This window comes from Sciurus vulgaris (assembly GCF_902686455.1).
Source record: "Sciurus vulgaris genome assembly, chromosome: 13".
In the NCBI taxonomy this organism is placed as follows: domain Eukaryota; kingdom Metazoa; phylum Chordata; class Mammalia; order Rodentia; family Sciuridae; genus Sciurus; species Sciurus vulgaris.
In genome coordinates this window covers 25,116,119-25,137,799 of record NC_136474.1, presented here as the reverse complement: position 1 = coordinate 25,137,799, position 21,681 = coordinate 25,116,119, and the positions used below count along the sequence as shown (strand labels likewise).

At 41.6% G+C, this 21,681-nt stretch overlaps 1 protein-coding gene across 1 annotated transcript in view; it reads left to right on the top strand.

Annotated features, from left to right (window-relative positions):
• Positions 1 to 21,681, top strand: part of IARS1 (isoleucyl-tRNA synthetase 1) — a 63,140-nt gene that overhangs the window by 17,508 nt on the left and 23,951 nt on the right. The window contains exons 8-20 of the mRNA XM_079109455.1: positions 1,427 to 1,514; positions 1,751 to 1,811; positions 6,689 to 6,784; positions 8,509 to 8,631; positions 9,319 to 9,410; positions 10,649 to 10,747; positions 12,660 to 12,786; positions 13,977 to 14,050; positions 15,212 to 15,406; positions 16,334 to 16,420; positions 17,963 to 18,046; positions 19,056 to 19,200; positions 20,156 to 20,276. Coding sequence (XP_078965581.1) covers positions 1,427 to 1,514; positions 1,751 to 1,811; positions 6,689 to 6,784; positions 8,509 to 8,631; positions 9,319 to 9,410; positions 10,649 to 10,747; positions 12,660 to 12,786; positions 13,977 to 14,050; positions 15,212 to 15,406; positions 16,334 to 16,420; positions 17,963 to 18,046; positions 19,056 to 19,200; positions 20,156 to 20,276 — 1,392 coding nt within the window. The remainder of the gene's footprint in view (positions 1 to 1,426; positions 1,515 to 1,750; positions 1,812 to 6,688; positions 6,785 to 8,508; positions 8,632 to 9,318; positions 9,411 to 10,648; positions 10,748 to 12,659; positions 12,787 to 13,976; positions 14,051 to 15,211; positions 15,407 to 16,333; positions 16,421 to 17,962; positions 18,047 to 19,055; positions 19,201 to 20,155; positions 20,277 to 21,681) is intronic.

Sequence of the window (21,681 nt, the reverse complement as noted above, 5' to 3'; positions counted from 1 at the left end):
GTGAAAAGTTATGTGTAACTCAATTCCCACTAGCTCATGCTGGCAAGGGAAGAATTTAAGAAATGGGCAACAACTGGAAGTTAGAAAAAAGGAGGAGAGCTCTGAATTTGGTCTTTCCCTAGCAGTGAATAGAACCAAGTTGGTGTCAGTGATTCCTCTTGGCAAAAGCTGTTGTCCACTCAGGAGTCTGGCCAGGTGTTCACAACTGCTTCTCAGGGGCATGTATGACCCCTGTGTCGGCAGTGAGCTCAGCAGCCTCAGGGGCCATCTGAAGGAGCTTTCAGCAGGTATCCCACTCTTGTTTTGGAAGACTGTATATCTGAACTTTATCAGAAAATGTGGACTCCACTTACAACAAAGCTGCTGCGAGGTTTGAGTTGGGAGTGGCAGCGTTATTTGTAGCAGTTTTTCAATTAATTGCAAAGACCTTTGCAATGATCCATAGGCTCCCTTTTTTCTTACTCTGAACTGAATATTTAACACAGGCTATAGTAAATCCTACTTATTATACCATGCAGATAGGAGTTTATGTTGACCTGGGTTTTTGGAGGGCAGTTTGTCAAATATAGTCTTGAATTTATGTGTTTTTGTTTGTTCCACCTTTTCTATTCCTCAAGTTTTATCCTCCAGAAATCCTTATGTTAAATGTGCACAGATACACACATTACCTCCATGTTCAGACTAAAATTTAAGATGTTTAAAGAAGTTAAGTCTTTATTATTCAGTTTGTTAAAAATAACTGTAGTACCTCTATAAAGTAAAATCCAATGGAGCTATTTAAAAGAATCAGAGGGCTGCGGTGGAGCACTTGCCTGGCATACACAGGCCCTAGGTTTGATCCCAGCACTGCAAAAGAAGAAAGAAGGGGTTGGGGGTGAAAGAAAGGGAATTAGAAAGCTCTATATGTGCTAATATAGAGAGATGTTCACAATATATTAAGTGAAAACAAGTTGCAAAACTGTGGAGTATTGCCTCATAATTGTTTAAAAAAAAAAAAGAACTTACACATTTGCATATTCATTTGTTTGTTAGAATATACTTTAAAAAATCTGGATGGAGAGATACCTGAATGAGGATATCTGAGAAAGAATGAGATTACAGGGAACTTTTACTTGTTGAGCAATTTGATTTGTTAATGTTATGATATTTAAGTATTACCTGCAGAAGGAGAAAATAAGACTAACTTCCTTCAAATGGATATGGGTGAGATTTAAAATACCAACCAGCTGCCTACATGCCTTTAACGTCTGTGTCTGATGCACGTCTGGAAAGCACTGTACTGCAGTGTTCTTTGCAATGTTCCCAGAGTCCTGAGCACACTGCTGGTGGCACAGGAACTCCTTGGCAAAGAAATATGCCTGATGCGTGTCTCCAGAGCCAGCCTGTCGAATATCACTGAGTCCCACCTTTTCTCTCATTCTCATAGATGCTGCCAGAGGAAAATTTCTCATTTTAATGGAAGCCAGATTGTCAGCCCTCTATAAAATGGAGAGTGACTATGAGGTCCTTGAGAGGTAATTATTCAGTAGTTGATGTGTGGGTATGTATGTGTGTCTGAATTTAGTTTTAAAGAGATAGACTATATTATCTACCACTGTACTTTTCAAGTTGAGTCCTAAGTACTGAGTATGTCGGGTCACACATTCTGCTTTCATGACTAAGGATCAGGAAACCAGTGAGGGTGGTGACCTGGTGTGACTGCAGCCTTACTTCTTCAACTTAACTGAATTTGCATTTCTCCTTTTTCCAGATTTCCTGGTGTCTCTCTCAAAGGCAAGAAATACAAGCCTCTGTTCGACTATTTTGTGAAGGTGAGCTTAGGGAACACCATGGCAGGGCTCTCTCCATCATTTCTTTGATAACTGGAGCAAAGAGATGAGTGGATTTAATTCTTATTGTTGGATTATTCATGTGAGTGTGCCCGAATCCACAGTCTGATTTAGCATTAACAAAATTAAATTGTTGCCTTCTTGTTTAATTATTAAAATGGCATGGGAAGGTCTGGAACGTAGCTTAGTGGTATTCACTTGGCATGCACAGGCCCTGGATTTAATCCCCAGCAACACACACACACACACACACACACACATACACATACACACACACACACACGTGGATGTTTTTTTTTTGTTTGTTGGTTTGGTTTGGTTTCTTTTTGTGGGGGTGTTTTATTTTTTGTTACTGGCTATTGAACACAGGGACAATCTACCACTGAGCTATATCCATCCCCAGCCCTTTTTAATTTGAGTCAGGGTCTCACTAAGTTGCTTCGGGCCTTACTAAAGGCTGGCCTCAAACTTGCAATCTTGCCTCAACCTCCTGAGACACTGGGATTACAGGCATGTGCCATCATGCCCAGCTCATGTGGGAATTTTTAAAATAATATTCTCACATTGTAGAAGCAGTGACCTTTCACTTGGTTAGATACATATATGTATATATGTATTGTTTATAGTCTACCAGGGAAGTTTTTGAGGTTTTCAACAAAATTAAGATACTGCTTAGAGGGCTGGGGATATATACCTCAGTGATAGAACACTTGCCTATGAAGTTCAAGGCCCTAGGTTCACTTCACAATAAGGAAAAAAAAAAAAGATAGTGCTCAAAATAAACATTGTGTGTAAAGGACAGAAGTTAATTAGATAGAGTTTAAAATCTACACACCATGGTGAAACTCTTAGGTTTAGCACCTTAGTTTTCTTAAGAATAAAAACTGTTTTATATGGAATTTGTTTTCTGACAATGGAAAATCCAGAGGTCTCTTTGCATATCACACCCACCACCAAAAGAACAAGGTCAAGCAGAAATCCTCCTTGGTCCTTATTTTAAGGTCTTGGGTATGAGCAATATGTCAGGCCTGGCATCACACATTGTGTGAAAATTAGATCAGCTGGACCTCTGCTGACATCTGCTGACCCCTTTGCTCTTCACAGTCAACCCAGGGAGAGATGGTTGAGATTGGTAACCTCTGTCGTTTGGGTCCTGTCCACAGTACATCTGTCATCTCTCTGTTTTTCTACCCTGATCATTTTCCCACATTTCCCCCCAGCTTAATGTCCTTCCTACTCTGGAGTTGCTGCCTCACATTCCTGTGTACTCTGCCTTTGTCACGTCCCTCCCACAAGCCTTGAGTCCTTTCCCCATATTCAGGAGGAACCCTCCTGCTCCCCAGCCTGTTGTGCCAGACATTCTTCCTAACCATATCCCCAAAGTGTTCCTTTCCTTTGTCATTGAAGTTTTCCCATTTTAAATATCCTCCCTTTCTTTCATTGTATCTGCTAAATTCAGTCTATCCCTCAGTCTGAACTCTGCTGCCTTCTGAAAGAAGCATTGTCTGAAAAGTCACCTGGTCTTTCCTTTGAAAAACCTCCTGACTACGTTCTTCTCTTGTATGACTGAACATTTTGTTTGTCTAAAACCTCTTACCCCCAATCAGTGACTCTTCACCATTCTGAGTCACAGACCCTATTGAGAACTAGAGGAGAGCTCAGCCCTCTTAGAAAAGCACACAAGAGCACCCTAGAGAGGAACTTCAGCCCAAGTCAGAGGTCTGTCTAAAAAAATATGCACTCAGTACATGATCAATTAAGTTGAATAACTTCTATCTATTAAATCATCTTCCTGAAATACCTAAGAACTCCAGTGAATTTTAGGCAATTTTTTTTTTTTGTTTAATTTTTTTCCTTTTATTTTTATTCATTTATTTATACGTGGTGCTGAGAATCGAACCCAGTGCCTCACACATGCCAGGTGCTTGTTTTTGTTTTAATTTTTTAAATTTTTTTTTTTTTTTTTAGTTGTCAATGAAATTTATTTTTATCTATTTATATGTAGGGCTGGAAATCCAACACAGTGCCTCACACTTAGGCAAGTGCTTTACCACTGAGCCACAACCCCAGCCTTAGACAAGTATTTTAAATAATATGCCTCAGGAAAAAAAAAATCATGATGCGTACCTAAAGTACAATGTCGAGTGAAGCGGTGATGTCAGTGCTGCCTGAGGGCCAGCACGGGAGCTCACCTGGCTGAGGAGATGGCAGCCGTGGCATGAGTGAATTCTGCACTGTATCCTTAGTGCCGCGGACACAGAGAGGGCTCTCCTCATCTGATTAGACCAAGTAAGATACTTTTGGACTTAACTCTGCTTCTGAGAACACACATATTCTCTCCCCATGTTTAAACTGTTGAAAACACACCTCTAGCACCATACTTTCCAAAATATTTCAAGGCGATTTGAGTGGCAGTAATTAAAAATTTGTGATTATTTTTCTGGTTTGGTTTGAAGTTCCAAAGCAGAGTGCTGTGTTGTAGTTGAAAGTAACATTGCATGTGCAACCAAAAGACCTTGCTTCAGGTCCAGACTTCATCAATGGCAGTGGTGTGATTTGGACAAGCCATTTAATCTTTATATATATATATATATAAATATATATACATTTATATTTATATATATATATATATATTTTTTTTTTTTTAGTCATCAGTGGACTTTATTTATATGCAGTGCTGAGAATCAAACCCAGTGCAAGGCAAGCACTCTAGAACTGAACCACAACCCTAGCAAGCCATTTAATCATAATCATAATTCTGACTTTGTTCACCTGTGAAATATAAATAGCCCCAGAATATTTCTGAAATATGGGAATCTGAGAGCTTGTTCACAAGATTATAGAAATTTAATGTGGAAGTCATTTGTAAAAGTACTTTTTTTTTTTTTTTTTTTTTAAATACTGGGGATTGAACTCAGGGGCACTGAACCACTGAGCCACATCCCCGGCCCTATTTTGTACTTTATTTAGAGCAGGGTGTCACTGAGTTCCTTAGTACCTCGTGTTTTGCTAAGGCTGGCTTTGAACTCAAGATCATCCTGCCTCAGCCTCCCAAGCTGCTGGGATTACAGGCATGTACCACTGCGTCCACCTGTAAAAGTGCTTTTTTACCAATGCGAAGAGGTAGGACAATAATAAAGGGCCAGTTTGGGCAAAATAAAGTGTATATGGGAAAAAATAAGAAGAGATGAAGGTAGAGAAAGTAAGTTTTGTAGCATTATGTGTATTAATTTGACATTGTTGCTGCTATAAAGAAAATAAAATTGAACATTTCCCCCAAGTCTTAAAGTGAGTCCATACCTGTAGAGCTTATTCTGCCAGATTCCCCTTCCCGTACCCTTTGATGTTTACAGTCTATGACTGTAACTTGAACTGGGTTGAAAGGAAGAGGAGAAGCATAGCACATGCAATGATTAGAAATATACCGGAAGCGAATTATTTATAAAACCATGTTTTCTGAGGCTGTATGCTAAATTCCTGCTCAGGCAAGGGTGGGGCTTGGGAAAATAATGAAAAAGCCCAGTTATGTGGCCAGAGAAATTAGAAATTTTTATCTGTAAGCCTTCAGATAATTACATCATTTGTAAGTGGTGAGCCCCTATCCAGAGAAATGATGTCTTTGATCATCAAGTTTCTTCCCAACCTGAAATAATACCGTCTTTTCTATTTCTGAAAGTAATTTCCCATGTAAGATTAAATCTTAGGGTAGCTTTGATTTGCATTTCTCTTATTACTAGAGTTGTTGAACATCTTTTCATATATCCGTTGATTGCTTGTAGATCTTCTGTGAAGTGTCTGCTCATTTCCTTAGCCCATTTATTGATTGGATTATTTGTATTCTTGGTGTAAAGTTTTTAAGTTCTTTACAGATTCTGGAGATTAGTACTCTCTCTCAACTCGTGTGTGGCAAAGATTTTCTCCCACTCTGCAGGCTGTCTTTTCACTTTGTTGATTGCTTCCTTTGCCGAGAAAAAGCTTTTTTAGTTTGATTTCCTTTAGTTGTGCTTTTAGAGTCATGTTAAGGAAGGCTGACCCTAAGACAACATGATGAAGATTTGAACCTATATTTCTTCTTCTGTTAGGTGCAGGGTCTTTGGTCTAATTCCTAGGTCCTTGATCCATTTTGAGTTGACTTTTGTGCAGGGTGAAAGATAGGGGTTTAGTTTCATGGAGATTCTTTAGAAAACTTGGAATGAAGTCAACATTTGACCCAGCTATCCCACTCCTTGGCCTATACCCAAAGGACTTAAAATCAGCATACTACAGTGATGCAGCCACATCAATGTTTATACAGCTCAATTCACAATAGCTCGATTGTGGAACCAACCTAAATGCCCTTCAATAGATGAATGGATAGAGAAACTGTGGTATGTATACATATACAATGGAATATTATTCAGCCATAAAGAAGAATAAAATTATGGCATTTGCAGGTAAATGGTGGAGTTGGAGAATATCATGCTAAGTGAAATAAGCCAATCCCAAAAAAATAAAGGCTGAATGATTTCTCTGATAAGTAGATGATGATACATAATGGGTGGGGGAGGAGGTAAGGGAAGAATGGAAGAAGGATGGATTTTGTAGAGGGAAATGAGGGGTGAGGAGGGGGCAAGAGGAAGGAAAGATAATAGAATAAGACAAACATCGTATGTACATGTATGACTACACAAATGGTATGACTCTACTTCGTGTACAACCAGAGAAATGATAGTTGTACCCCATTTGTGTACAATGAATCAAAATTTTAAAAGTAAAAAAAAAAAAAAGAAATTTCACATGCTGAAGGGTTTTCTCAGGCTCTTCCCATTGTTGATGCAGAAGCGTTTCTTCCCTGATGCCTGCCAACCTTTCTTTTGCAGTGTAAAGAGAATGGCGCTTTCACTGTGCTTGTTGACCACTATGTGAAGGAGGAAGAAGGCACAGGCGTTGTACATCAGGCCCCTTACTTTGGAGCGGTGAGTAGCATAGTCTTGCACACTTACTTATGAGAAGTAAATGTCAGTAGCTGCTTTTCTTGGGCTGCTGAGTCATGTGTCTCATCAGGCTCCTCTCACGTGGACCATGGAGTCAGCCTCTTTTTTGGCTCACTCCCCACAAGCTGGCTTGTAAAATTTGCATCTGCAGTTTCCACTCATTGTGAACTGATTTCTGGAAATGATGGGGTAAATCCTGATCTGTTGCCAGACATTTAACCTCCAAAAGGCCAGCATTCCTCCCATGTCTTTATTCTTTCATATTTGTTGTGAACGGTCATAATAATACTAATTAGAGTTTCAGAACTAGTCACATATAATAAGTTTAGTGTCCACTGGTATGGTTACTCCACTGATAGTAGATAATAAAAATACAACTTCTGCTTGTATCTGAGTCACAGCACCCCAAAAGAAAAAGCTTCATGCTTTTGAATCATAGTTCAGACTGTCCTTGTTAAATGTGGGTAGTTGTCACTAACTTTAGTTATACCTCACTTATCTGTCCTGAATACTATGCAGTTCTGCAAACTATACCTTTTAACCCCACTTGGAAAACGTTTCCTAAGAGGCCTTCCACTTACTTCATCTTTACATGGCAATACAGTGTGTCATTGTGTTGAACATCACCTGTTCCACCTCCATTCAAGTGGCTGCTGTTGGCTTATCACAGTGGCTGAGGGCTGTTTGCACTGCACTTAATATTTCCTGTTTCTGTGCTCAGAGCACAGAGCATTTCTGTACTCTGAAGGTGTGTTTCTGCCTTCCCACACATCCCACCACCCAAGCAACTCAGCACAGTGAGACGTGAACACAGTTCCAGGGAGAAGCATATTAGCTTTCCAGCTTGTCTTGGAGTCAAACCAGTGTGGTTTCAGTCTAACAGTCTCCATAATTTCATATTTAGGCAACCTAGCACGTTGGTGGAGACTATAGACTCTGAAGTGGGCTATTTGGATTTGAATCCTACTGTTGCCGCTTTGTAGCTGAGTTCTTTATGTGTCAGCCCCTCATCTGTAAAGTGGAGGTCATCACTGCTGTGTGCAAGGGAAGCACTTGTGATACCTACCCTGTACCCCCATCTGCCTTCCTTACCACATCACTGTGAGGATTCAGTGCACTCATGTGGTAGGTGCTCAGCATTGCCTGGCATGAGCTCTAATGGTTAGCACCCTTCAAGGCTACTCCTGAAGCATCATGGTGTAACCTAGGGAAGCTCTGCCACCTGAGGCCGGGTTTACGTATTTACAAAGTGAATATCTTGCTTTTGGATTAGCATGGACATCCTTGGGCAGGATGCACAGCCATATGTATATCAGGCATCTTGTGGTGCAATTGATTGTGCTTTATACCTGTGTGTGCCTTTGTTTTTCAGATGTGTAGATATGCTGCTGTTATAAATCAAATTTGACTTAGTTTTAAAAACATTCATGTGTGTCTTCTGTCATCTCAATGAATGCTCTGCTATGTACGGCAGATCTGTGAAATAATGGTTGGGAAGACTAAGTTGGATGATATAATCAGCTGTGATGCTCCAGTTGCCTAAATGGTCCTTGAATCACCTTTGGTTAAAAGTATAAAACTGATTACATATATATATCAGAATACTGAAAAGGTTTATTGTAAATCTATCACTTCATGCTTTTGTCCTTCCCTGCATATTAGACTATTTTATTCTTTTCTCTTGCTCTTCCATTCTCTTTTTCCAGGATGACTATCGGGTCTGCATGGACTTCAACATTATTCAGAAAGACTCACTCCCTATTTGTCCTGTGGATGCTTCAGGCTGCTTCACAGAAGAAGTGACAGATTTCACAGGACAGTACGTGAAGGTCTGTAGTCCATAAGTTCAGAAGGTTGTCCGTCTTATATACATTTCATCAATCAATCCTCCTTTCCCCCCAAGTAAGGAAATTAATGCAACTTATAATCACTCTCATTATAGTTATATTGTAATTCGTCTAAGAACTTGTTTCTATTTTGTTTCAGCATAAAATCACACAAAGGCAGTACTGTCAGCTATATTAGGAGGTGTAATATCTTTAAAGGAAGCATGCTCTCGTTTTGGGGTAGGAGTCAAAAACTGGACTCTGTCTCATGAAGCAACTTTGTGACCTTGGGGTAATGGTTTCTGATTGAAAACTTCACTACCTTAAACGTTACAGAGCCAGGTGTGATGGTGCCCCTGTGATCCCAGCAACACGAGGCTGACAGGAGAGCAGCATGTTTAGGGCCAGCCTGGGCAGTTTAGTGAGACCTTGTCTCTAAAAAATAAAAGGGGCTGAGGCTGTAGCTCAGTGGTTAAATGTCCCTGGGTTCAATCCCCATTGCCCACCGCCCTAAAAAAAAAAAAGCTAAGGAATGTGTTTATGTGGCTAAAAATGAACAGAGTATTTTTAAATGACACATTTTATTCATGCCTTTAAGTCACAACAAAATGTTGGGTTTTACTAATAAAATGATGTTGCCGCTAAGTATGATAGGATGCTTTAATGACTAAATTTCCAATTTTTTAACAGGATGCAGACAAAAATATCATCAGGACCTTGAAGGAACAGGGCCGACTTCTTGTTGCCGGTACCTTCACGCACAGCTACCCTTTCTGCTGGAGGTGAGAGGAGGGAAGCCTGCCGTAGCTGGAGCGTCACACTCTGGTCACACTATTTGTGTGCGCCCATACCTTCATACTCACAGGACCATCTCATGGGTGTCCTGCAGTTAGTGTTTAGAAACTGCCCTCCTATTCTTAGGCGAGTTTTATGAATGCAAAAAGTTGTCTCTTTCCTTGAGAGTAAGGGGGGTACTATTTTATGTTGTGTGGCCACATTTTGTTTAGGATGCCAAACATCTCTAGAATTTTATAAGAGAATTTATTGAGAAATGTAATGTGATATTGTCTCAATACAGGATCATGCTATAAATATGTGGATGAAAATCAATGTTCAGTGGCCTCAAATTCAGTCCCCACACTGTCTGTGCTGACATTCACATCACATTTTAGATAACTGTCATCGGTAGAACTGTTTCTCTAGTCTTGGTTTTCCTTCTTTCTTTCTTTTTCTTTTTTTTTTTTTTTTTTTATTTACTGGATAGTGAACCCAGGGGTGGTTGGTTTACCACTGCGCTGTGTGCCTAGCCTTTTTCATTTTTTATTTTGAGACAGAATCTCTCACTAAGACTGTCCTTGAATTTACAGTCCTCCTGCCACAGCCTCCCAAGGGTGTGCAGTACTACATCCACCTCAAGTCTTGTTCTTTTATTGGGTTTTGCCCTTCTTAGTATCATGGAGATGACTTTTTTTATACTGAAGATTAAACCCATGGGCACTCACCCACTGAGCCACATCCCCAACCCTATTTTGTATTTTATTTAGAGACAGGGTCTCACTGAGTTGCTTAGTGCCTTACCATTGCTGAGGCTGTCTTTGAACTCGTGATCCTCCTGCCACAACCTCCTGAGCTGCTGGGATTACAGGCATGTGCCACCACACCCAGCAAGATGATCAATTTTGAAGACTTAGACATTTGCATCTGTAATAAAAAGGAATTTTAGCCAGGCTCAGTGGCACACCCTGTAATTCCAGCAACTTGGGAGACCAAGACTGGAAAATCCCGTGTTCGAGGCCAGCTTCAGCAACTTAGTGAGACCCTGTCTCAAAATAAAAAGTGCCGGGCATGTAGTTCAGTGTAACACACCCCTGAATTCAATCCCCATTCCCAAAAAATAAAATAAAATAAAATACATACATATGTCCCAAGTAGGTGGTGGCGTATTAATAAAAGACTAAAAGTCTTGCCTTGGTGCCTGTGTCTCTCCTGACCTGCTTCCTCTGTGTCTCTGCCTGTCCAGATCAGACACTCCACTCATTTACAAAGCAGTGCCCAGCTGGTTCGTGCGGGTGGAGCACATGGTGGAGCAGCTGCTGCAAAACAACGGCCTGTGTTACTGGTGAGCAGCGAGAGGTGCTTCTTCAAACAGCCCTTTGCTCTCGTAGTTAGTGTGGCTTTATAACGACTTTATAACCACCTTGTATTTTTCATTATGATAGCTGTCTGTTCTGTGTTTGAAGGAACATTAAATAATTTAATGTACAAGAATAACATCCTCCTGATACAGCGGGTAAGGGAAAACCCCATGGAAATGAGCAATGGCCACTTCTGTGTTTTCCGTAGTACAATGACTTTAGAAGAACAATTCTGGCTTTACTCTCAGTATGCTAACCTTAAATAAAAATTCTCAGGATAAACATCAGTCTGTGGTGTATCTGCAGAAGGCTTTTGTACTTAACTATTTTTGGTGCTTGTTGAGTCCCTGGTGTAGGTAGACCCAAGCACAGAAACTGTCTCTCCAGAAGTTTGACGAACAGATGACATGTCATTTCCACCTACCCTTGCAAAATGAAGCAACGTTCAAATCTGCATTCCCAAAGAATGTTTTTCACTGAGAGTTTCAAGTCTCACTTCTTTCTTCCCACTAGGACCTAACCCAACCAAAAAATTTTATTTAATTTGAGGAGATCTCAGGGCAGTAAAGAAAATGGTTAGAAACTATAACCTTCTGATACATTATAGCAAAGTATGACTTCTCAAAAAGCAGCTCTTTGGGCTGGGCTTGTGGCTCAGTTGTAGAAGTGCTTGCCTGACATGCATGAGGCACTGGGTTCAATCCTCAACACCACATAAAAATGAAAAAATAAAGGTACTATGTCCATCTATAACTAAAAAATTTTTTTTTTTTTTAAAAAGCAGCTTTTCCATTTTTAAAGCTAGCAAGCTCATTAGTTCCCCTCATGCATAAGGTAGTAGTATAGAATAAGGTAGCCTCAAAGGAGTGTACACATATAAACTGATCTGTATAATACAGGATGACAGGTGCAATGCCCAAGAGAAGAAGAGGGTATTTAGGAGCCTAGCGTTACCCTGACTTAGCCTTGCACTTAGGATGGAAGGCTCCGATTCCGTCTCATTTGTTTGTAATCTCCGTAATCTAACAGTGCTGGGAGCCTTGCACTTAGAAGGATGCCTGCAAAGCTGAACCTTAAGGAATTTTAGGAGCTCTTTTCCAGTCAAAGGCAGCAGAAGTGTTGGTAGTGGTAGAGTTGGCAGAGGGAAGGAAGGCTGAATGGCAGAGACAGTTGAGGAGCCGCATGCCGAAGAACTTAGCTCATTGCTGGAGGCTAAATGCAAGGTCAGGGATGACCACAGAGGGCCACAGAGAAGCTTCCAACTACCCAGCCCATTGGGAGCTCACACTAATAATTTTTAGTAAAGCTGCTGTCATCAGATGATGTGAAGACTAGAATTGATTGGAATGAGGCTGCTAGAGTCAGGGTGGCTAGTCAGAGGTCTGTGGTGGTCTCAGTTGACAAGGAGGATGTGGGATGTGTATATGCTTTGGGTCAGTCAGTGGCTATCACATATGCTGGTGCTGTCCATTAAAAAATATGCTTCTGGGATCTCAAGTTCAAGTCCAGCCTTAGCAATTCAATGAGACCCCATCTCAAAAAATAAAAAGGAAGACTAGGACTGTATCTCAGTGGTAGAGCGTTTGCCTTGCACAGGTGAGGCAAAGTTTAATCCTCAGCACCACATAAAAATAAAGATATTGTGTCCATCTGCAACTAAGAATTATTTTTGAAAAATAAAATTAAAAAAATAAAAAGGGTCGGGGATATAGCACAGAGGTAGAGCACTCCTGTGTTCAGTCCCCAGCACTTGGGGGGAAAAGTAAAAGAAAACATGCTCCTGCTGGTGACCTCCGTGTTTCCATAGCATCTGGTTCACCAAGGCTTATGTGAATATAATTTACAATTTTGACTTACCTTATATTCCTAAATAATTGTCTAATCTGCTTATGGCAGGGTCCCAGAGTTTGTGCGAGAAAAGCGGTTTGGAAATTGGTTGAAAGATGCACGTGACTGGGCAATTTCCAGAAACAGATACTGGGGTACCCCCATCCCACTGTGGGTCAGTGAAGACTTTGAGGAGGTGAGATGGAACTGTGTGTCCTTGTGTTGACTTTGCTGACACACTTCGTTCCTGCAGTATGAATGTGGTGTATAGTAATGTTTTTCTCTCTTTGCACCTTATTTCATCTTTTCTCTTTATTCATTCCTAGAATCATGACATAAAATAATTTTTAGTATTTGAATTTCTAAATTTTCTTCTGTATAAAGCGAAAAATATGGTTTGTATTTTTAAGTGCTCTAGTCTGGTGTTACACAGATATCTTTTCCTCTGTGCATTAAGTTATAGCATTAACTTAGGTTAAGCTAACGTAGATAATGAAAAAGCAAAACCCAAAAAAAAATTGTACTGTAGGCTTTTATAAACTTCTAAAATTGCATTTGTAGACTTGCGTCTGTGTGTGCACGCACACGTGCATGTGCGTAGATACAGAGACATATTTTCATGACAGGGTCTTCTGTCCATTGATGAGAGCTTTACAGCAAAGATGAGCAACAGCACCCTGGGGGCTGGTCAGTTTCCTCTAGGGACCTAAGAAATAGCTGTAATTGAAGTAACTGAGTCAGAAGACTTGGGAGAATTGGACAGGAAAGAAGGGAAAGAGCCCGTGGGTGCCTGTAGGTAGCAGAAACCCTGTCAGATGACTCCCCCCATTCTGAGTGTCCCAGCAAGCCCCATCTCTCACTTCCTTGCCCAGATATAATCCTAACATCTTGTATTTTTTAGGCTAATTATTTTAATCTGGTCTAAGAACACTAACTTAGTTCTAGCTTTGTCTTGGGAAGATTCCAGATTAAACTGCTAGATTCAGGTGCCAGGGACAAACTCAGATGCCTTAGAACAATAGTATGAAGCATTTCACTTATGCCTTTCACCATGATTTTGGCAGAAATTTACACATAGTAAACCCTCCAGAATTACCCATTGAGATGATGACTATTAGTGTTTAAAATCCCCACGTAAGAGCCCTCTATCATAGGGGTAGGTAACAAGATAGACACGTTAGCACTTGCCATTTCAGAGATCAGCGTGTGGTCTTTTGGACAGTCAGCCATGTTGATGGTAGCTGTCCTTCAGCCCAGATTGGTATATTAATGAGATTTTAAGGAAAATCAGAGGTTTCTCAAACTAAACAGGAAGGTTACATAAATTAACTCAATGAGATCTCTTTGTCTCTAAGGAGTTCTTTCTTTTAACTTTATTTTTAACAGGTAGTTTGCATTGGATCAATGGCAGAACTTGAAGAACTGTCAGGAGCAAAGATCTCAGATCTCCACAGAGAGAGGTCAGTTTCTCGATGATTGATTCACTTGGTCTCGTTACCTTCTACTAAGACATGATACCTCTCAAACTACAGAGTTGCACCTGCAAGCACTATTTGTGAATCCTCCCTCCTCAATTGAAAGGTCAGATGATCATAGTGCACGGTGCTCTCTGAAAGCTTTTGAGAATGGCTGACATTTCTGTTTACAAATGCATTTTCACTCAGGCTTCACTTAACTATGGGATATGTTCTGAGAAATGCATCCTTAGACGATTTATTTGTATGAACACATACCCTGGGGTATCCTTGCACAAACCCAGATGGCATGGATCAGTCTCTTGACATGGCCTCTTGATACAACCAAGAAATATGATAAACACAAGATGTAGGTGGTCGTGGTAGTACACTGTTTTACAGTTAATTTTTTTTTTTTTTTTTTTTTTTTTTTACCATACTGGGACTTGAACCCAGGGCTTCATGTATGTTAGGCAAGAACCCTACCACTGAGCTATGTCACCAGCTCTTTTTTAAGTTGTACTTTTGGTCTCACTGAGTTGCCCAGGCTGACTTTGAAATTTTGATGCTTCTGCCTCAGCCTCCCAAGTAGCTGGGATCACAGGCTTCAGTAAACTTTTCTTGAAAGTAGAAGTACACTCTAAAATAACAATGAGAAGGCCAAGCCTGGTCATGGCACACCTAAAATCCCAGTGACTTAGGAGTCTGAGGAGAGGATCACAAATTCAAGGCCAATCTGGGCAATTTAGCAAGACCCTGTCTCAAAGTAAAAGCTGGCAGAGATGCAGCTCAGTGGCAGAGTGCCCCTGGGTTCAATCCCCATGACTACCAAAATAAAAAGTATAGTAAATGCAAAAACCAGTTATATCATGTTATCATCAATAGTAGGTGCTGCACTTTTATGACTTTTACACATCTTGTAGCACACTAGGTTTGCTCGCACCAGTGTCCCCACAAACACTTGACTAATGCATTGTCCTCATCAGGACTGTTACACACCACTAAGGGAGGAATTAATTCTTTAGCTCCCTTGTAGTTGTATGGGACCACCACGGTACAAGCATGCTGTACAGCCCATGAGTAGTATCTTACCAGAGCTCTGGGTTTCCTGAGGCAAGTAAACTGCAAGTTCTGTTGTGCATAAAAAGTGCTGCTTTTCCATGTCAGCATTGACCACCTGACCATTCCATCACGCTGTGGAAAAGGATCACTGAGGCGCGTGTCAGAAGTATTTGACTGCTGGTTCGAGAGTGGCAGCATGCCCTATGCTCAAGTTCATTATCCGTTTGAAAACAAGAGGGAGTTTGAGGATGCGTTTCCTGCAGACTTCATTGCCGAAGGCATTGACCAAACCAGAGGATGGTATGCCCCTTCTCTCTTTAAGGGTTTCATTGATTTTGTTGAGTGCCTAACAGGTATCCCTGGGTGCTGGCCAGACTTGTGGCAAACAACACAGCCTCTGTTCCTGCCTTATGTCCTTTCTGCCCACCATGAATACTAAACTGCCCTTCAAGTAGGATTCTCTCACTGAAGTACAGCTATGGTATTATAATTTGAATTACTTCACTAACATTTTGGCATTCATCTATGTTAAGTTGGAAGTTTAAGTCATATAAAACAATATGTGTTATTTTCCAACTCATTTACTCAAATGCTTAATGAGTATTTACAAGATAATAGGTTGGATGCTAGGTATTGGGACAGCAGGAACAGGTCAGGGTGGCATATGAGCATCACCCCTGGGGGGTGGCAGGGATGTGAGAGTTCTCACAAGGAACAAGCTGGGGAGCTGTGCATGAATGGGATGCACAGCATCTGAGAGAATAGAGGCATTTTCTAGATTCCGAAGTCTACCTTTTGACCTTTGTATGAATGCTTTTTGCATCTTTTTTCATCAGATTATTTGTCCTGTAAGATCTTTTCTTGTTCTCACCAGGTGTTTCAGGTGATACTGAGGGACCCCCGTGCTGCCTGTAACTGGTTATACTGACTCCCTGTTGGGGAGGCCTGGTAGCAGAGGGAGGATCAGGGCATTGCTGGAGGCTTTTATTTCTTTGCAAACCAGAGGCTCTAATTTGATTGATCTGTAGTGGGTTTAGCATACCTATTATTTTTCAGCACTTCCTGCATGATTATGATATGTAACTAGAACTAAGAACCTTTGGTTTGTGTGATTATCAAGAAGTATACTGTATCAAAAACAGAAATTCATCCATTGAATAAATATATTTTCCTGTGCATGGACTCCTTCCTATTCTTGCTGAATTGCTGGGGTTTGTTTTTCTTCAGGTTTTACACCCTGCTGGTGCTGGCCACAGCCCTCTTTGGACAACCACCTTTCAAGAATGTGATTGTGAATGGACTTGTTCTGGCAAGGCAGGTGCACTCTCCCGTGTAGTGACTCATTCCAGTCCTAAAATAAGGATTTTTGTTCATCTCTGTTTAACTTGCAAGGAAGCTCTCGGGGGGTCTAGAAACCACAAGTCCAGGACCAGAACTAGTGAGCGCCACATCAGGCTCCACTCAGGGACTCTGCCTCCCACTGAGTATCATTTCCAACTTTGGACTATTATAGGAGATTCTGATTTTTTCTTTGCTTTCATTACCTCTGCTCATTAAGAATAAAAATAAATAAAATGAGATAGAGGCATGTATGTGTCTTACTCACACAGACCACCTGCTTCACTGTGGCTGGAAGGAGGAAGAGGACGGCACCTAACGGTTAGTGCACCCATGTCTTAGCCAGGCACCCTGTGTACATCAGTGTGTCCTCACCCAGCCCATCTTCAGAACTGTTTCACATGAGTCCTGTAGTTATCCCTTTTCAATGATGAAGAAACTTACAGCACAGAGAAATAACCGACTAAAGGTCAGAGCAAATGAGTGCTAAGTTCACGTCTTGAGCCCTGAACTCGGGGCTTCATGTATTAAGCATATGCTCTTCCTCTGAGCTGTAGCCTCACACCTGCTTCTGCCCCTCACTGAAAATGTTATTGAGATTATTGTAGGTGTGCATGCAGTTGTGAAAAATGGTGGAGCTCCCTTGTATACTTTGCATAGTTTCCCCCACTGGTCACATTTGGAAACCATATTGTAATACTAAATATCACAACCAGGAGTTTGGCGTGGTCCACTGAATTTCTCCAGTTTTACATGTACGCATTTGCTGATGTGTATTTACTAGTATACAGTTTTCTCACATGTGTAGTTTTCTGTATCCATGAGCACAGTCAAGAGTGTGAATGGTTCCAACAGCACAAGGTTCTCTCCTAATGCCCTTTATAACTGCATTCACACGGCAACCTTCCACCCTCATTCCCAATCCCCAGCAACCACCAATCTGCTCTCCTTCCCAAATGTCATCATTCGAGGAGTGTTAAATACATAGAATCATACACTGTCTAATTTGGTAGAGTTGGCTTTTTTCAGTCAACATAATTCCTTGGAGGTTTCTAATTGTTGAACATATCAGAGTTCATTCATTTCTGTTACTGAATAGTGTTCCACAGTATGAGTGTACCATAGTCTATTTAACCTTCCCCTCTTGATTGGCCTCTGGGTGGTTCCACTATGTGGTGGTTGTGAATAACATTCTTGTGCAGTTCTTTTATGCGAATAAGTTCTATTCGAGTTTAAGTTTTATGTGAGTAAGTTTTTATTCCTCTGGGATAAATGTGACAATATCTTCCTGGTCTAGTCTGCCTGATGGTTCCCCATGGACTTACCATAGCATTCTGAAAGTATTTAAAGGTAGCAACCAAATAGCCTTAGGTATGTCTTCACACTAGCTTGCATCTAAATCAGTCACTCCTCCCCTTTGCACTTATGTATTCCTTTTTACAGATCATCTATGTCCACATTTAAAGTCAGCTTGTTGTTCACTTGTTTAATTGGCATCTACTTTTTGTTTTATAAAAGTGATGGCCAGAAAATGAGCAAACGAAAGAAGAATTACCCTGACCCTGTGTCCATCATCCAGAAGTATGGTGCTGACGCCCTCAGGTATGAAGCAGTGCATGCACATCATTTTTATGTTGGCATGTCTCATCCTCTTAATTACAGTTCTTAGGTGCGGCTTATAGTTATGCTTTTCAACATGGATCTCTCTTACATGGGGAGTTACATTGGTATGGTTGTTGATTTAAGCCCTAAAAATAGTTTTCTAAATAATAAAAACATTTTCAAACCTAGAGATCTTTTTGAGGAAAAGGATTCATTTGGGATTTCATGAGCTACCCAGGCCCCTGTGGTGAGTTGCAGGTTGCCTGTAACTTAAATCCTTTCTAGGTTCGCTGTCTTGTTCATATTAGAATTCTCTTTTACCATTTGTTTTAATTTCACACTTATAAAACCATATGATATATATTTATGTAAAAGCAAATAAGTTAATATTAACGAGCTTTTAGAGAAATTTGAGCCACTGTTTGAAATGTCCATAATCGTGAGTCTCCTGGTATTCCAGTTGAAAGGGACCTGGAGTTCTCATTTAGCATCCCCATGTCATAGAGAAGACCCAGGCCCTGGAGCAGTGAGAGGGGCTGTCCCTCGACTCATTTATCTGTCAGATGTGCCCTTGGTGCACTGACCATTTAGGCTAGGTAACTACAGTGAGGACTGTCCTGTAGGGTGGTTAGCAGTCCTAACTCTGCCACCCAAATGTCAGATGCTGTGCTCTGTGAAGGTTGCTCTCTCTCAACTCCTGTGTCCACATGCGGTGGGGGTGTGGCAGTGTCCATGGGAGAGAGGAAGTGTCTCTTGATGGGGATCAGGCCAGCCTTCCTCTTCTGGACGCAGTGCCATGTTCTGGTATGGGGTTACAAACAGATGACCCCTTTGTAACTTGCTGTGTCTTATACACAAAGCAAGGGCTTTGTGAGTTTTAAACTGGTCATTCAGGAGTATTCATCATTTCCCCATTTGTACAAAAGTGTGGGTTTTAATCTTGCCTCAGCAGTAATATTTGGTTTCCTGTGTATGTAACTTTGCCATGTGGATTTTCTCCCTTTTCCAGATTATATCTGATTAACTCTCCAGTGGTGAGGGCAGAAAACCTCCGCTTTAAGGAGGAGGGCGTGCGGGATGTCCTTAAGGATGTGCTGCTCCCGTGGTACAACGCGTACCGCTTCTTCATCCAAAACGTCTTGAGGCTCCAGAAGGTACGGGCCATAGTGGCTGTGTGTGTGCTGAGTTGTGTGGTGGAGCTCCATGGGGACCTCCAGGCCACTCTGTCCTCCTCTCTGATGTCGGGGACATGAGAGCTGTGGGGAGGCCTGCATGAAGGTGCAGCCAGCGTCTGGGGTCCCCTGTGGGACGTGGGCCTCACCTGTAGAATGGTGCATGGTGGTTTTATCAGCAGATTCTCAGTGCGGGGCAGCTCGTTCACCGAGGCCACCTTTTCACCACTCTGCTGGCCTGGTGGTGCTGCTGCCTGAACCAAAGTGCAGGGAATGTGGTCTATGGAGCAGGGACAGGCGAAGTGGGCTTTTAGGACCAAGGAGGATTTGGGCAAAGCAAAGAGGACGGAGGAATAGAATATTTTGGGTAAGGTAATCAGCCCAAGAATGCATATAGTTCCCAGCACTAGGTTTCAGTTTGTAATCAATCCTACATTCAGTCCTAGGTTTTATTGTCCTTCCTTTCTTGGATTTAAAGTAATTAACTCATATACAAAATTATCAAATGTCTCTCAATTTAGAATCATTCTTTAGGGCAGAGAAGTAGTTTTTCTCTAAATTCTCTTCCATTTCACTCAAAAAACAGGTATTGTCAGGTGACATGGCACACACTCATAATCCCAGCAACTCAGGAGGCTGAGGCAGGAGGATCACAACTTGAGGCCCTGTCTCAAAATATAAAAAGGGATAAGGATGTGGTTAAGCGCCCCTACGCTCAATCCCCCTACCAAAAAAGAATAGTAATAATTAGGAATTGGAGACTTGATGTCCCAAGTTAGTGATTATCTGGATAATATTGCTGAATATCAGAAATGTTAATAATCTGGAATTGTTTCTGGTTTTTTGCTGGGGCTTTCTGTTTTAGTGATTTAAATAGTTTATACCTCTGTAGTAACTTCCTCACTATGCATGTGAAAGTCTCATTAATTGTCTTCAGGAAGAAGAAATGGAATTCCTCTACAGTGAGAACACAGTTAGAGAAAGCCCCAATGTCACCGACCGGTGGATCCTGTCCTTCATGCAGTCGCTTGTGGGCTTCTTTGAGACTGAAATGGCAGGTGAGTCTCTTGGTCTTTCCTTTCAGGGTTAAGGACTGTTTATTCTCTTTTTATGTGTCTTTTTGTTATTTAATCGCTTTTCTTTGGGAAAAAAAAAAATAGAGGAAATTTTGAGAGATAACAGAATAAACAGACAGCAAGTAAGTGTTTCTTCTGAGGTTCGTTGGTTCTAGAAATGTATTTGTCCCCAGGCCCTTGAGAATTTCATCTGAGGAGGTATCCCAGTGGCCTCGCTCCTCCGCAGTGAATAGGCTTTGGAGCCACATAACTGTGCCGTCACACCGCAGCTCCACCCCTGGCTGCTGCTCCAGGGGCTGGCTTCACATCTGTGGGCCTAGGTTTCCTTATCTGCAAAATGCCTAGTAGAATTCTAATAAATATTAAATAGAGATGACGTACATAATGATGGGCAGAAATAGGTATTCGATAAGTATTACTTATTATAATAAGTATTACTTATTGTAATACAGCTTTTAAAGTTTTAGGTCTGTTTTCCTAAATAAATTGTCCCTGTCCATTTCAGAAAACTTAGAAAATTTGGACAAGCAATAATGAAATAGACTTTTCCCCACATTTCTCTTACTAACACCCGTGAGTTTAGTTTTAGACATAGGTTGAGAGAGTAGATTATGTTGTTTTCTTCGGAGTTTGAGAACGATACAAACAGGTCCAGTGAAAAATTCTAGAAAATGTTGCCTGGGACACCTCAGTCTGGTAAAGTGGGCAGACAGATGCCCCAGGTTACAGTGGGAGCAAGAGAGACAGGTGAGGTTGACCCGCCTTCTCTGCACCTGGTGGGGTAGGTGGGGCTGGCCAGAGCAGACCTGGGTCAGCATCAGCCTGGTCACCTGCCGTTGGCTTTCCCTGGAGTAGTCAGTACCGTCACACTTGGCATAGAAGGACTGTGAAGCTGTTGTGCAATTTGACAAGAGTGGAGGTGGGAATGAGTGAGAGGCTGGCCCCTGCCAGGAAAGAGCAGTGCTGGGAGCTCACGCACAGCTGGGAAACAAATGGATGGACACTGGAGATGGCAGCTGAGGCCTGTCCCGCCTTTTAGCACCAGCTACCATGACTTCCTGTGAAGCTGGTCTGGATAGCCTATACCCTGGCCAGAGCTCAGTCTGCCTAGGAACAAGGGGTCAGTAGCCACATGGCGGGAGGAGGCCAGGCATCCACACAGAGACCAACTGGTGACTCAGCCTGCTCACTTCAGATCCCAGCTTTGCTGGCCTGCCTCCTCCACGCTTAGGACGCCTCCCTTTCCACTACACATTTAGCTTTCTTCCCTTGAGTATCTGAATCTCTAGAAAGCCCATTCTGTTTTAGTCATAGCCTTTGCCAGAATTTCTCAACAGTGGCACTGCCAACAGTATGGGCTAGGTCATTCTGTTTGGTGGGAGCCGTG